This window comes from Camarhynchus parvulus, chromosome 12 (assembly GCF_901933205.1).
Source record: "Camarhynchus parvulus chromosome 12, STF_HiC, whole genome shotgun sequence".
In the NCBI taxonomy this organism is placed as follows: domain Eukaryota; kingdom Metazoa; phylum Chordata; class Aves; order Passeriformes; family Thraupidae; genus Camarhynchus; species Camarhynchus parvulus.
In genome coordinates this window covers 401,303-416,078 of record NC_044582.1, presented here as the reverse complement: position 1 = coordinate 416,078, position 14,776 = coordinate 401,303, and the positions used below count along the sequence as shown (strand labels likewise).

Here is a 14,776-nt window from a genome sequence, read left to right as displayed (position 1 = left end):
CTGAGCCAAGAGAGACAGCGGCACCTTCACCTGCCACCCTCACACCTCTGCTCGTGCCACCTCCTCACCTGCACGCACCCAACTCTCCCTGCACCGACAAACCTCTGCTCTGAGCACCTGCACAGGTCCCTGCAGGTACCAGCCACCAGCTCCTGCTTCCCCCACACCTGCCTTCTCCTGGCAGTTTTTCCTTTGTGGCTGTTTATTCCCCTTCCCCCAAATAATCACACAAACTCATTTAGAAAACAAGAATAATACATACACAGAGAACAACATACCAGAAAACAATGGTAAAAATGGAAAAACTTCACAAGACAAAGACTAGGGTAGTTCAAATACCCCAAATCTGTTGTTTGGACTTGTTATAATTTTTCCTGTGCTCTTCCAGGCAAACCTCAAAGTGCTACTACCCCCAGGGATACTTACAGCTCCAGTACTGTCAAACTACACAACCAAGCACTGGGTGTGACATACCAACACCATAAATACTTCTGGGTTTATATCAGAATGGAGGAAACCAGGTAATTCTGTTGTGAAAGCTGACCACAACTATCACAACCCATTTGAAAAGGCAGGATTTAGACAGTTTTTCTTTTGCTGGCTACCCCATTAGCATCAGTGTTTTCCTTCTGTGCGGACCAGCTATTGCTGAAACAAAACTGAGTCACAGGGCAGAGTCAGAGCTGGCCGCCAACATGAGCTGGTAAGGATGATAGAAGAGATGGATATCTCTTTTATCACTTCTGCCCAGTTTGTTGAAACCCCAAAGCTTTTAGGCACTCCTGAAGAGATGTGTGTGTGCTTTTCCAATTCCCTGGAAAACTATTCAGACCAAGGCAGTGTTGAATAGTTTCAAATACAGATTCATTTTTTTGTTATTTTCCCAATCCAACGGAGAGGGAAGACACAGGGAAGGGGCTATGGCTTGGTTTTGGCATCGTGGCCATGTCCAGCCCAGCTGCTCCCAGCAGCACACCCAAGCCCACGAGTCAGGAAATGCCAGCAGAGGTTCAGATGCTGCTGAAGATGTCCAAGCCCCCAGCTCCCATCACCCAGTGACACAGACCTGTGTGTCTTCAGAAACAACCTCACTATGCACTGGGAACATGTTTCAGCCTTTTTGGAGGTGATGTTTTTCCTGTAAAACCCGTGGAGCTACACACTGCATGGAGAATAGAAAACATTTTCGGCAAGCCCGTCATTCTCAGGCATCTCCAAATAGTGTCTTTAAGTACACAATATTCAGTATTCTTTGCACAGAAGGCAGCTCATATTCCTAAACTTATTTCTTGACTAATGCTAACCAAAATTACCTGTAAAAGTGATTATTTCATCATATCTTCACAAAGATCACATAGAGAAATCACTCGGGCAGTTTGACCTTGGTTCTAATATTTCCTACTGCATTTCAAACTGCTGCTTCTGAGAATCTACCTGCATTTCCATGTTTCATAAAACCATTTGAAAAGGTACATTTCAATGCTCCTGTGACACAATTGGATGAAGGCTTCTCCCCCTATGAAAGGTCTCCCCCAGATTTCTAATATGATCAACCAGGATTTGCAGGCAAATGGACTGGTAACTTCCATAGAAACAAAGCAGAATGTGAAGTTTTCCTTTACATGCCAATTACATTATTGCTGTCTACACTTCTGATGGCAGAGGATGAAAAGAAAACCACTCACTCCTATTTAACACACGACCAGTTTCTCTTCTATTTCCAGTCTTAAAGAGTACCTTTCACTTAGTTAAAAAATAATATATTTTATTCACAGCAAACAATTTGCTGCTAGTGGTAGAAGGAGTCTTGAGTAAAGAAGAGATAACTCAGGGAAGTGAGTCCTCTGTTCCAGGGGGAAAGAGAAGATTTTGAGTCAGCCACACAACTGCCAGTAGGTGAACAGCAAGAGAAAATTTTAAAGTGAAAAATTTATTTTTCTATTTAAATGTATAGATAACATTCTGGGTTTTTTGTTTGTTTGTTTAATGTATTTTTCATTGTGGGACAACTCCCTTCACTTCTGCTCCTGTATGAAACCCTTTTGGGAAGCATTTCTCTTTACAATAATCCCCAGAGACAAGGCAGAAGCGAAGGTACAAATCCTGCCACCCCCAGCCCCTCATTTGTGACTATCACAAGGGACCACTTTTCCCAAAACAACAGCTTTTCCCAAAACTAAGCCCATGTGAGACAGCCCACCCTAACAACTCAGTACTAGTTTGTTCCAGTTAAAAATAAACCCACAAAAAGCATAAGAATCACCTTGTTTCCTACTTATCCAGCCTTTATTTCCAACATAAAACCTTATAACCTTCTCTGATGGGCTGGAAATCTGCTTAGTGCTCCTTATTCTTTTCTTGCAAAGGCATTTTTGATCAAAAGAGGCGACAAAAGATGGTGTTACCAGATGAACTGAAGAAGTACATCCTGAGCTTCAGATTCTCTCTCTCTTGGAAAGCTATTTTTTCCATCCTTTATGTGATTTCCCAAGTTCTTTTTGTCTTTCCAGTTGACTCAGCTGTGATTCACCACATGGCCATCTCCCCATGGAGCTCATCCCTCCGATACACACAGGTTACTTGTCCAGCTGTCCACACTAGGAGTTCTCTCATGCTGCTCCCTTCCTCCTCCTTTGGCTACTTCTCTCCAACACCATGCAGCCCTCTTCTCCCTCAACTTCAATTTCCCAGTTAGGGCCAATTTCAGAGGGTACAAACAGCAAAAAAATGCTCAACTCCCAAACCAACCCCTGTCAAACTCTTGTACATCATACCTGCCACCTGCAGCATCCTGTGCCATCTTAGTGGCCAAAACACTCAACAAAAAGTACACCAACAGTGTTTGCCATCTGCCCTTGCATCTCTGCTGCAGCCAGCATGATCCTTACAAGGACTTCATGCCCCAAACCACCCCAGGTCTCACCCACCCCAGGGCTCCAGCTGATGCCACTCCTCCACACAACAAGGAACAATGCAAAATGAAGAGCAGGGAATCCCAACCTCTCCATGCTCCTGGTAAATCACCTCCAAAAAACTTCAGTCAGCTCTGCTGATTCCCTGGAACAACTGCCATGGTTAAGAAAGACACAAACCCTCCAAGATCCAGTCTACTGAGATAGGGACATTCCTGCTACTCTCACACTGCTTTCTCCACAGGCTTTGAGACAGAGACACCAAAACTGCAGGAGGTAAAATCCATCCTAAATTGATAGTGACAGATGATTTAAATATGTAAAATAACCACTCATTTCTCCAGAGAGACAGGTGGGCAAAACATCCACATCTAATACTTCAAACTTCTGCAGTGGTCTCAGGGGAAAGACACCAAAATGCTACAAAAAAGTGCATCAAAAGAAAGTAAGAAGTGACTTAACTAAATCTGTACCCTCCCTGCCTCGTTATGGAAATCTTTAGTTTGGGTTGACTAGCACCAACTTTGACTTATTTTATGAGAACTGTTAGGGTCTTAAGCAGACATTGCTTACTCCTGAGCTGGTTAAAGCATTACTGAGCAAAAGGATTATTTACTGACTCAGGAAGCAGCAGGTACCAAAGCAGATGCACTGGTGAGGTTCCTGCTTTGGTACATTTCACCTCACCAACAGCTACAGAGCTACTACTGCTACAGGATTTTTTCCTTCTACATCCCAAAAAGGTAGTGGTTTGCTATCCAGATCTAGTTCTCTTGCTTTTAGGGGATTACAAAACAGCTCCTCACTGTTATTTTCCTCTATTTTGGCTCAATTTGCAGTCTTCCAAGAAAATGAACCCAGCAAAAATTACTAGTCATATTACTCTCCAACAAGTGAGGAGATCTGGAAACCCAGACCAGGGTGGGCCAGAATGGTGAACTAGGATTCTGGACATGTGCTCATTTCTTGCTGTGCTGCCTCTGTATCAGCCCTCAGCAGCACTGAATGCAGACACGATGCATCTGCAATGGCTTTGTCCTGCTGCTGAGAACAGAAAGGGACCAATGGGGCCTTTCCAGTTCCTTATTTGTTGTAGGATACTTTGACAGCATTTCTGAGGATGGTATTCTCCAACAAGCAAGGGTCAGCAGCCTCCCAGCTGTCCCCTCTCCCAGCACAGAACTCACTCCAATTCCACTTAAACAATGGCTCTCAAACAACCACAGAGCCACCAGCCCCTGCTCCGAAAAGAAAACTTTACTAATAGCTGAAACTGAAGTTGAGCAACAGATGATAACGATAGGAGTATTGCTCTGCATCGCTGTTATATAAGCAGTTTGGAATTTTAAAATATATATATTGCTGCCCATATATCCTTTAAGATTATTCAAAAGGACAATTAAAAAAAGACTGATTTAGTACTGAATGAAAAGAGCTGGACATTTATAGAAAGCATTTATCTGGAGTAATTTTAGTCTATGTCCTCCTCCACATCTGAGTTCTGCAAAGGCTGTCAGACACATAGTAAAAGGTATGTCCTTCAAGGAGGGCCACTTACTCCACACGTCTCATTCTGCATTTGCATGGGGTTAGCCTTTGGCTCCATGTCTTGCCTTTTTTGGTTCTGCTTCAGTTGGTTTAAAGAAGGTTTTGTCTGTGCAGCTCCAACAGTTTTGCTCGTCCACTGGTCCACCAGCTTGTGCAGGTCATCTGTGAACGTCCCTTTCTTGTTGTTACTGTTGTTGGCCTGAACCTGCAGCGTCGACTGCGGGAGGGGCTCAGGACACGTCACCAGGCTGTTGGTCGAGGATCCTGGAAAATCACACAGAGAGCTGAGATGGTGTCTCTGCCTTACCCCTGCAGCTCAAACCCCTTCTCACCTACTGCCACTCCAGTGGTGGCTTTTCGGATTTCTAACCCTCCCCCTCCTGGCTGCAGAACACCTTTGCTTAAAGAAATGGTCCAAGTCCAGTGGGTTTGCATTTTCTATCACATCATGTTACCTTGGCTACTAATTTGTCTTGGGTGAAATTAGGGACAGGGAGTGAAGCCAGGAATGCAGCCCCATAAAGCTGACATCCCATACAACATCTCCTCAGGCACTACCATGAGGAAGAGGGAGGTGGGATGTATTGCTAACATTGCAAGCATTTATAAAATTAATTTACCATTTATTTCACTTGCCTAAGTTTACTGTCCTCCTGGAAAAATGTTATTGTCACAGAGGTTACAGGCAGGGCTGGTTCCTGCTCCTCTGGGAGCCCACCACCTCTCTCGATGATGCCAGGACCATTCACATGGCTATTTGTGTATTTTGGGGGAAAACCCCATTAGGACCACGAAAGTATAGAAGAGAGAGGAGAGAGGCTGTAGTGGGCAGGGTGACTGTTTGAGACAAAGATAGAGAACTTTTGGTATAGATAAAAGCAGTCAGGAAGAGTACTGATAGACATTTAATTATGTATGTTCACTTCTTTCTAGAAGAACTAGTAAAAAAAAAAATCTGCCCTTTTTCTGCTTAGTGACTACAAGTCTGACACAGCAAGCTCAGCAGGGGACTGCAACTGAAGGAGTCTGAATTTGACCTAAACAGAAAATGTAAAGTAACTTCTCAGCTAACATACTTGAGACAGCTAAAGATTGGAAATAAAGACCATCTCTCCAAGCAAAAAGTTCATAGAACTGTAGTAAAATGATTGTATAAGCAAACATGAACATGGAATATTTTCTCTGTTAATCAGTTACCAGCCAATGAAACCAAGTACACTAATTAGTCCTACAGTTATATAAAGTACATTAATAACCTTTAAATGATCATGCATTCAACCTGCAATGTCACTTCTAAGTGAATACTGCTCAATTCCTTTTCCTTCACTTGGGGTAAAAGTGAGAAAAGTAAGGATTTTTAGAAGAAAGCTCTTCAATTGGTGTTTAATATTTCATGCAGCTCAAGGGGGCTGGAGTGGTTTTAAGCTATCAATTCCTCCAGCAGAGAACTGCAGTCATATAGAGGTGTGTATTTCAGAGACAGACACTGGACCCAGTTCCCTGGCCGCATGCGTGCACGGTCTCACACACAGAACACCACGACTCTCTTGCAGCATGCAAGGTTCCCAAAACATCACAGCACATGCATTACTCTCAAAGTATCACAATTTATAGTCTAGCTTCTGGTAAGTGCATCAGCTCTAGTTATTAAACAATTAGCTTTTAGTAAAAAACAATAATAAAAAGCAAAGAACATCCCATGCCATGAAGGAAATACTGAGAAACAAAAACGGGATAGTTACTACTACTGTGATCTTTGCCTAGACATAGTCGTTTCAAGGTGGACCCTACAAGGTAAAACAATACAAGACACACAGAATTAGGTAAGACTAAACACAACAAATCAGACGGACAAGCTTCTGTACTTTTAAGCAATCAGAAAGTAGTTATTATGCAAGAAAGGACAGACAAAGTCAGCAGTTCAGGTGAGTAAAGGAAGCCTAAATAACTGGACAGCTCAAACCTTTCTTAATGTGCAGCCATTCAAAAGCTTTGGGAAGTACCACAACATGCCAAAAGCAAGGGCTCATGACTTAAAGACGCATTTGTTTGGGTTTTTTTGGTTGGTTGGTTTTAATTTTTTTTAAATTGTTTTAATTTCTTTTTTTTTCCCCAAATTGCCTTGGCTTCCTAATACAAGGTTTTGATTTGTTTCCTATTAATGCAGGAAATAATGTCAATTTAGTTTGTGATTGGAGGCCAAAAATGCTTTCAGGAACAAGTCAAGCTAGTCTGGCTGCAAAGACAAACCATAAAACAACCCTAAAAATCTTGTTTTACAAGTCCAAAAAGATACATTGTTCTGCAGGTCTGAGGCCAATTGTTTCCAAATAGTTTATTTGTAGGATTTGTGTCTAAATGTGAAACTCTGAACTTCAATTGAATGGAACTGTGAATGAGTTTCCCTTATGCTTTGTCCAAGTGCAGAAAAATAATCCATCAGGGTAGCCAAGTTTTAATTTAACTAAACTACTTGTTTTTTTCATTATTGTCTTGTTCCATCATTCATCATGATTTTACAGTCTGTTGCTAGATAGCAGAGTGCCAGAAGTGTGCCGAGACCCCGACTCGACTGTCAGATCTTGCCAGACATTGGCACCTTTGCTATTTGGGTGCCAAAATTTCCTGAAAGGTATTTTGGACTTGATAAGAAGAATATTGTTATGGGATGGGGGGAGATGAGTGTCTGACATGGGCTATGGTGGGTTCATTGGGAAGAAGCACTTGAAACCATGAACAAAATCAGACTGGGGCAAAAAAGTAAGATAGAGGATGATGTGCTTTTTCTCTAGAGTAAACAGTGGTGTAACGTTTTGTTACTGTGCCAGAAATGCAGCTTTAAACTCAGAGATTGCAGGTCCAGGCTGACACAGGCCCTGAATGAGTCTTCAGAGGAGAAGGAAGCGATTTCAGTCAGAGACTGAGGAAGAGAAAGTAAAGAAACGAGGGAGGGAGGAAGTAAGGGAGAAGAGATGTTTGTGCTTATATATGGGTGGCATGAGGAACAGAGGACTGCTCTGAAAGAATTTCTTATTATTTCATATAGTTCATATGGATTTCTATCTGAGGAAATCAGAAGGACGTGACTACAACAACACAAGCATGACCAAGTTCAGTTCTCATTTCAAAGCCCAGATAGCAAACACAGTCACATTCACAACTCAACCATCTGTCTTGTATTCTTTTATCTTTTGCTCTCTTTTCCCTCGGATATACCTTACCTTGCCTATCCCAAAGTAAGCTACCAATTCCCGCAACGGAAACAAGTGCCCACGACGGCAGTGGCCACAGCAGCAATCCTAGAGGCTATTTCCTGCAGCAACAGGCACTTCTTAGCACAACAGGAATGCAAATGGAAAGCACCTGCCCGCGAGAAATAAAAGCAGGCAGCTGACTGCAGTACGTGCTCAAATGTGTGTAAAATCACCTTCATTGCCGACCCCTCTGCTTCCTGCACAGCCAGGCACAGGTTTCCCAGCACCTCAGGTGCCAAACCCGACCTGGGGAGGTGACAGAAGTGGCAATACTCAACACACTCACGAAACACCTGCATGAGGGGCTCCAGCTCTGAGGAAAATATCACAGGAGAGTCAGGCACCGAGAAGAGAGCTGCTCCTTCTGGCAGCATCACTCCAGTGTGGGGCTTGGGAGATGGGAAACATTCCCTAAGCGGTGAGACTGCCTCAAGCAGGGACTGACAGTTATCAGCCATGGTTGGTTATGAACTGAAATTCAATTAAAAATTCACTTTGTAAATCTAATTCACCCAATTAATTGTATTACTGCTAAAATTAACATGTTTAAGAACAGTAAAGTTAAGGAGATGAATCATAATTAAGATTTAATGTAAGACTGTGAAAGTTCAGCAGAGCATTTTACCTCCAATTCCAGATCTCTTATCTGAGGAATTAAATAGCCATTATACAGAACAGAAAAAATCCACTGTCCCATATTTGCACTAACAGCTGCCAAAAAGCTGGAAAGCTACAAAAAATGGAAATGGCAATAAACTGCTAGACCATTTCCATAATTGCATATGCATATACAGTATATGAATTGCTACAAACCCGGCAAAAAATTGCATTACACAAGATTCCAAGCCTAAGCCAAACGGAGCTTTGAAAATTCCACTCACAATCAGTGAAAAGTCTTCCCTAAGGCACCCTTGCAGTTTAGCCCAGGAAAAATTATGCAAAATAATTTTTTCAGGATAAAATTATGCCAAAGCCCATCAAAAATATTTTATTTCATGAAACATACAAAAGTGAAGTCAATGTTGGACATGGATCAAAATGTCCTGCAGAACACTGTGAAAGTGTTCAAGTCTGATGGATCTTGTAACCAGAGCAAGATCCTTGTGATACTGTTTTGAATCCATCTGAACATTTATTTTTAAAGTTGCCAACTTTTCTGCCAGCGCAGCAGGTCTCCCGCTGGCATATCCCACCTTGCCAAAGGGCTGGTTTTCCTTAACCAAACACACAGATTCGGAGCATTTCTGAAAATGCAGCACAGTGTTTCCCAACAGCTCTCAAACAAAAAAAAAATACCAGGGAAACCTTGACTAATGGAATAGACCCAGGACTCCATACTGTCTGGAGGTGCCACCGAGCTGCTGGCACTGGGTAGTCATGTCCCAGCCCTGTACAACTGCACAGAGGATGGAATCCTACCTGCAATGGTTTGGGTTGGAAGGGATTTAAAGCCCATCCAGTTCCATCCCCTGCCATGGCCATGAGCATGGACATCTTCCACTATCTAAAGTGCTCCAAGCCCCATCCAGCCTGTCCTGGGACACTTCCAGGCATGGGCTATGGATGCAAACATGTTTAGCACTTAATGCAAATGCTTGGCTTTGCCTGCCTGCTGGGTACACTGATGTTTCTTGCAGAGGGAAAGGAAGATGAGCCAGCTGGTATTGCCAACATCATCACCTTCAAATAACAGAATCAAAGGATGGTTTACGTTGGAAGACCTTAAAAGCACATCCTTTTCCAAACCCCTGCGATGGGCAGGGACACCTTCCACTAGACCAGGCTGCTCCAAGCTCCATCCAACCTGGCCTTCCTCGAGCACTGTTTTTCCTGAGGCTCCAGACACAGCTGCTCTGGATCCCAGCTCCACAGAACATCCTACTGTCCGTCCTGCCCGCCGCTGTCCCAACCCCAGCCACCCTGGGGAAGGACAGGAATGCACACATCCCCCTGCTGGGCTCACAGGAAAACAAGCTGGAATAGCCTCCTGCCCCACCAAACCCTGCCCACAGCTCAGCCATGGGGACCTGCCAAACTCCCCAGGTGAGAGGCACCTCAGGTGAGAGGCTCCTCTGGCAGCCAAGCTGTGCTCTCAGGACTGGGACCCTCAGGGGTGACCCAGGGTTGCAGTGTCACATTAAGTGCCTGAACTGCACCCATCTCCTGGTGTGACTCAGGGATGAGGGATGCCAAACCTCCCCCTGTACACACCCAGACCCTGAGAGAGCACATGGGCTGAGAACAGAAAGCAATTAGTCATGCTGAGTTATTTAAGCATGAGGAAACTTCACAATTTAAAGGATTTACATATTCCCTTGGTTTCATTCACAACATCCATGCACCCAAACATTTTTAATTCACTGGTTTTTATTGCCAGACCTTTTGCATCCTACTGAATAGTAATTCCATGGAAGATTAATGAAGCATCTTCTGGGAATTACATGTGCAGAAGAAGAAATTACTGTGGCCACTATAACACCAAACAGGAATATTTGGGAGCTGAGAATTCTCCTCAGGTTCTCAAGAAAAAAATCCCTAAATGCAGAATTGTCTCATGACATCACCAGTCATGAAAAGCTTACATGATAATAAATTCTGTAAACGTCAGTCACCTGAGTGTTTGTGCTTTCAGGGAGCTCAAACAAAAAAGTTTTGAGATTATTTCTTAAAATACTGTTTATTCATAAAATTAGGAGGAGTGTATTGGAGTGGTCTTGCGCTTTTGACATGACCCATTTGGATAGTAATGAGCAGTGCAGAACTCCAAGGGGAGATCTGATACTCCTGTAAACCCACAGTTATTTAACCAAACACTTTCTCAAAAATGTTATCAGCCCTTCTAAGGTTATATGTAAGTGGCCTATAGTACCTGTTCAGCACAACATATCTTTATTGTACAAGCAAAATCTGTTTGCCTAAAAAGCAGCATCTATAATCGGATAAAAAAGTCTGATTTTTTCATTAAGTAGCTTGATATTGTTTGGTAGAATTGCCAATTACTTTATAAGTCAGACAAGTAGGGTACAAATAGAAGGTGCACAGTTATTTGAGATAAAACTCCTGGATCCTAACAATCCATTTCCAAGTATCATCTGAATATCTGATATTGCTTTTTACTTATTTATGCTTTGATGAACTGCTAATTGACTTCATCTCCGAGGTCACATAAGGTCATAAGAAAATAAACTGAGTCAAGTGCTTCAGCCAGATCAGCTTACACAAAAAGTTGATGGGACTCTCCCTTAGAGTAACCAGATCTTCCTGCATCTTATGATTCCATTAAAAAATCGCTCACTTAAAGTAATTAAAGAGACTGCATGGGGAAAAGCCCACCTGGGACAGAGATTTGAAAAGAACTAGCTGGAGCACTGTTGTCTCAGCATTTCCACATGCAAAGAGCGGGGAAAAAATTAAAGAAAATAGAGTGGATATAAACAGTACTGTATATCGAGTTAATACAGCCCTTGTATGGAAGTTATACCCTCCAGTGACCTTCTAGAATTGTATCAGCTTGCTACATGCATGTCTTCAGAGTCCAAACATGTGTGAAAGAGACCATTCGTCTACAGAAGGATGGATTTCGTTTTGTTGTCGCTGGAACCGGACAGCAGACATGTATATTTGCCACATTGCAAATAAAATTACTTCAACAGAAATCACATAAAGTACAAAAGCTTTGATAACTCCAGGGTAAAATTTACCATCAGGCTATATATAATAAATGATGAGATCTTCCACACATGCTTTTGGTGCCCAGGCATGAGCCAAAAGCAGTGCAAATAAAGCTTTCACATGAAAAATTAATATAAATAAGGTGTGTTCATGATGATTACTTAAAAGAAAGAGAAAAAGAAAGAAAAGATGGTTGAGAAAAAGGGGCATCCTGCCAAACATATTAGAGATATAAATCATGGAATTGGAAAAAGGGGGTAAAAGAAAGATGGACTGTGATAAAATACAAAAGAACAAATACAAACAGATGGACAAAGACACAGGTCCACTGAGGAATCTGGTACGAGGTTTGCTACTAGATTTATAGGTCACTCTCTCAGACGTTTGGTGGAAAACCGTCCAGCCTGTAAATGAATATAAAGGGAAGAAAACAAAGACACTTATAAAGTACAAGTAGCTGTGATCAGATGTCCTAAACCATCAGTCAAATCAGCTTTGTTAGTTAAACCTCCACATCTCCCCCTTAACTTTGCCAAAGAGGAGCAAGTTCACTGACCATACACAAAGGATGCAATAACAGCAGAAGAGGACAGATAGATATTTTGTAGATTAGTTTGGCAGGATGTGCAATGAGAGGAAGGTATTTTAATCATCATTGGAACTTCCCATATGCATGGCAACAAGATCAGTCAAAGCCTATGATGGGGGCAATACACAGAGGTCTCAGAACTGGGGTCATGGGAGCACAGTACTGTGCCTGGGACTCCAAAATTATGCAAAAAGTGAACCCCTCATAGAAAGGAAATATAACTTGGTCCCCGGGTTTGGTTTTCTTTTAATTTCATTTTTCATTTCATTTCTCTCATGCCCAAGACAGTTTGGTAGTTTATAATGAGGAACTTGGGGTCTACTGGAATCAAGGGGCTAAAAAAATGAAACAAAGCAAATGCTCTCCAAGCCTTTTGTATCTTCTTTGTTTTCCATCCCTTTTTTCTCAGGAATCTGTAAGGCAGACTCCAGAGAAGGTATTAAGGATAAAGCCACTGCTGGCAAAGCTGAAAGGTATTTCTCTCCTAAGAATTAGGGATGTCTTGGGGCATGCCTTCTCGAGTGCTGGTAACACTCGGCAAGATACTTAAATTTTGCTCTTCTGACAATACTGCGATGCTCTTTTTAAAGACAAGCCAGTAATTTGGATTGCCAAAGGTTCACATTCCTCTATCACTCCTAAAAAGTTCCAGCCTAAGGGAAGGGAACTAATTTTAGCACGTGCTGGAAGAGACACAGAACAGGCAGCAGGAAGAATCACCTTGGCCAGAGCCTGCATTGGCGTCGGCTGCGTCGGGGCCCAGGCCGGAGCAGATGTCGGAGGACAGAGAGGCTTTGACAGAGCAAGGCTGCTGGGTCTGCACAGCCTTGCCCAGGGCGGGCGCTGCGCCGGGAGGCACCGCGGCGGCTTCGGGGAAACCCGGCTGCGAGTTACTGCTTTCTCTGTGGGGCGAGTCTTTAGAGTCTGAAAGGTTACCTGAAAGAGCAAACAAACACAACACATGCAATGGCAAAAGCTAGGAAAACTCTGAATAAAAAATCCCTGCCTAAAAATCCGTATCTTGACCCCAAGAGGAACAGCTGTTCACCATTCTGATGCACTGGATGGAGTACCAGAAAATGACCCACATCTCCTATCACTGAGCCTGTTTCTCCAAGCAGCTCCTGGAGCAGGTTTGATTTTTACAGTTTCTCCTCTGTGTTTTCAGAAGCCTCAGAAGGAGCACTGCTGGAATGAAGAGAGAGCTGCTGAGGTGCTGAGGAGGAGGATGAACACACAGAATGACAAAGCAGGACACAGAGATCTGCTCTCCCACACCAAAGGTGAAATTAAGCAAATGGAGAAGAATAAAAGTTGCAGCAAAGATACAAGGAACTTTTTGTTTATAGCTATTTGAGTATAATTGTCATTGCCACTTTCAGATTCTTCTGCAGATAAATTCATGTAACACATGATTGGAAAAGTATTTTGGTTTTTAAGCCGCTTTACCTGAGATATTTGTGTAGACAAAAGTACAGATAGAGACATTTATCTAGGTATCTACAGATAAGTATCAATACATAACTATCTAGATAGATGTAGAAGTACAGACAGTATCCAACACTGCTTCAGTCCCTGTGGGCCAGAACACTCAGCCTCAAGATGGGCCACAGAACTTATTGCCTCTGAATATATTTGTTTTTCCCAACTCAGCTGAAATCCTTAGCTAAAAGCAAAATCCTCCTCAACACCTTGTCTATAAAGATTGATGCAACAAAATTCAAAGGGGCCCTATGATGCAGTGATATTGAAAACAAGAGCCACCAGGTTTGAAATAAGGGGTGAATGCTGGAAATGCTGCTGCTCCCCCAAATAACAGCACAAACTAAGGTGAAGAAAAATTATGCATATTCTATTCTACATTTTGCTGAAGAAATAGGTACTGGGTTTTATCAATATTTCCCAGGTAAATTTTATTTTTGTATTTTTGCAAGAGATAAAAAATCAGGACTGCAGTGCTGTGTGAAAATCTCACATTACTTCAGGTGGTCAAAGCATCCACCACAGTTTTGTAAATGCTTTTACCTCCCATCCTTTGGGGGAGCAAATGGAATCCTATCTTTTATATATGGCATCTTGGAGGAAAAAGGAAACAAGATACAGCACCTAGTCAATACAGCATAACAGCATCTAAGAAGTGAATACAAACATCAGTAAAATGCATTTAAAGAATGGAGGAGATGTAACCAGGCTGTTTTCCAAATTAAAGTGGAATATTATTCCTCTACCAAGGACTGTGGGCAATGCAGAGCAGGAAGGTATGGCTTGCCACCGGGACCTGGGACAAGCCTGTCCAAAAGCATGCCAGCTTAAAACCAACAAACATTCCATCCTTTCCAGCAGTCCCAGACATTACACAGCACAGCCACAACTGACACAAGCAACAGGCAAAGGGAAGCACCCAGTGTACCTACTTGTGCTTGATGTTCCACTCCTGAGCTGCTGGACCAGAGGGTTTAAGAGCTTTCCACCTTTCAGTTTGTTTTTGCTGGTTCTTCGGCGCCGGCTGCTTGGTGGGGCAGAGTGAAGGAAGCCCAGGTTGGGAGGAAGGGGTTTCCCCAGGCGAATATACAGTGCCTCTATCTCGTTCTTCTGCTGCGTCTGCAGCTCAGCAATCTCTTTCATATGCCTAAAAAAATAAAAGGACTGTGCTAGCAATGTATTTGATAAAGCACCATATCCTGACAGTGTAATTAATTGTAAAAGAAAAAACAAAACAATTGTTGGTTATAAAACAATCAGCTGCTCATCCCTAAGTATGCAAAACTACAGCAATCTATCTGCGGTGACTCCCCATCCCT

The 14,776-nt window shown here is 42.7% G+C and overlaps 1 protein-coding gene across 14 annotated transcripts in view; it reads right to left on the bottom strand.

The window, feature by feature from the left end:
• The window catches only part of WNK2 (WNK lysine deficient protein kinase 2), a 113,969-nt gene that overhangs the window by 28,877 nt on the left and 70,316 nt on the right, over positions 1 to 14,776 (bottom strand). For 10 of the 14 annotated variants that reach the window (XR_004061094.1, XR_004061095.1, XM_030956413.1 and 7 more), the window contains exons 23-27: positions 14,390 to 14,604; positions 12,696 to 12,911; positions 11,692 to 11,790; positions 6,203 to 6,247; positions 4,471 to 4,724 (exon numbers count right to left, since the gene is read on the bottom strand). Coding sequence is in view for 12 of the 14 variants with exons in the window: in XM_030956413.1 (XP_030812273.1) it covers positions 4,471 to 4,724; positions 6,203 to 6,247; positions 11,692 to 11,790; positions 12,696 to 12,911; positions 14,390 to 14,604 (829 nt within the window). In the remaining 2 variants the exon portion in view is untranslated. Of the gene's footprint in view, positions 1 to 4,470; positions 4,725 to 6,202; positions 6,248 to 11,691; positions 11,791 to 12,695; positions 12,912 to 14,389; positions 14,605 to 14,776 lie in introns of those variants that run through there. The other 4 variants (XM_030956414.1, XM_030956407.1, XM_030956415.1 and 1 more) reach the window with 4 other exon arrangements.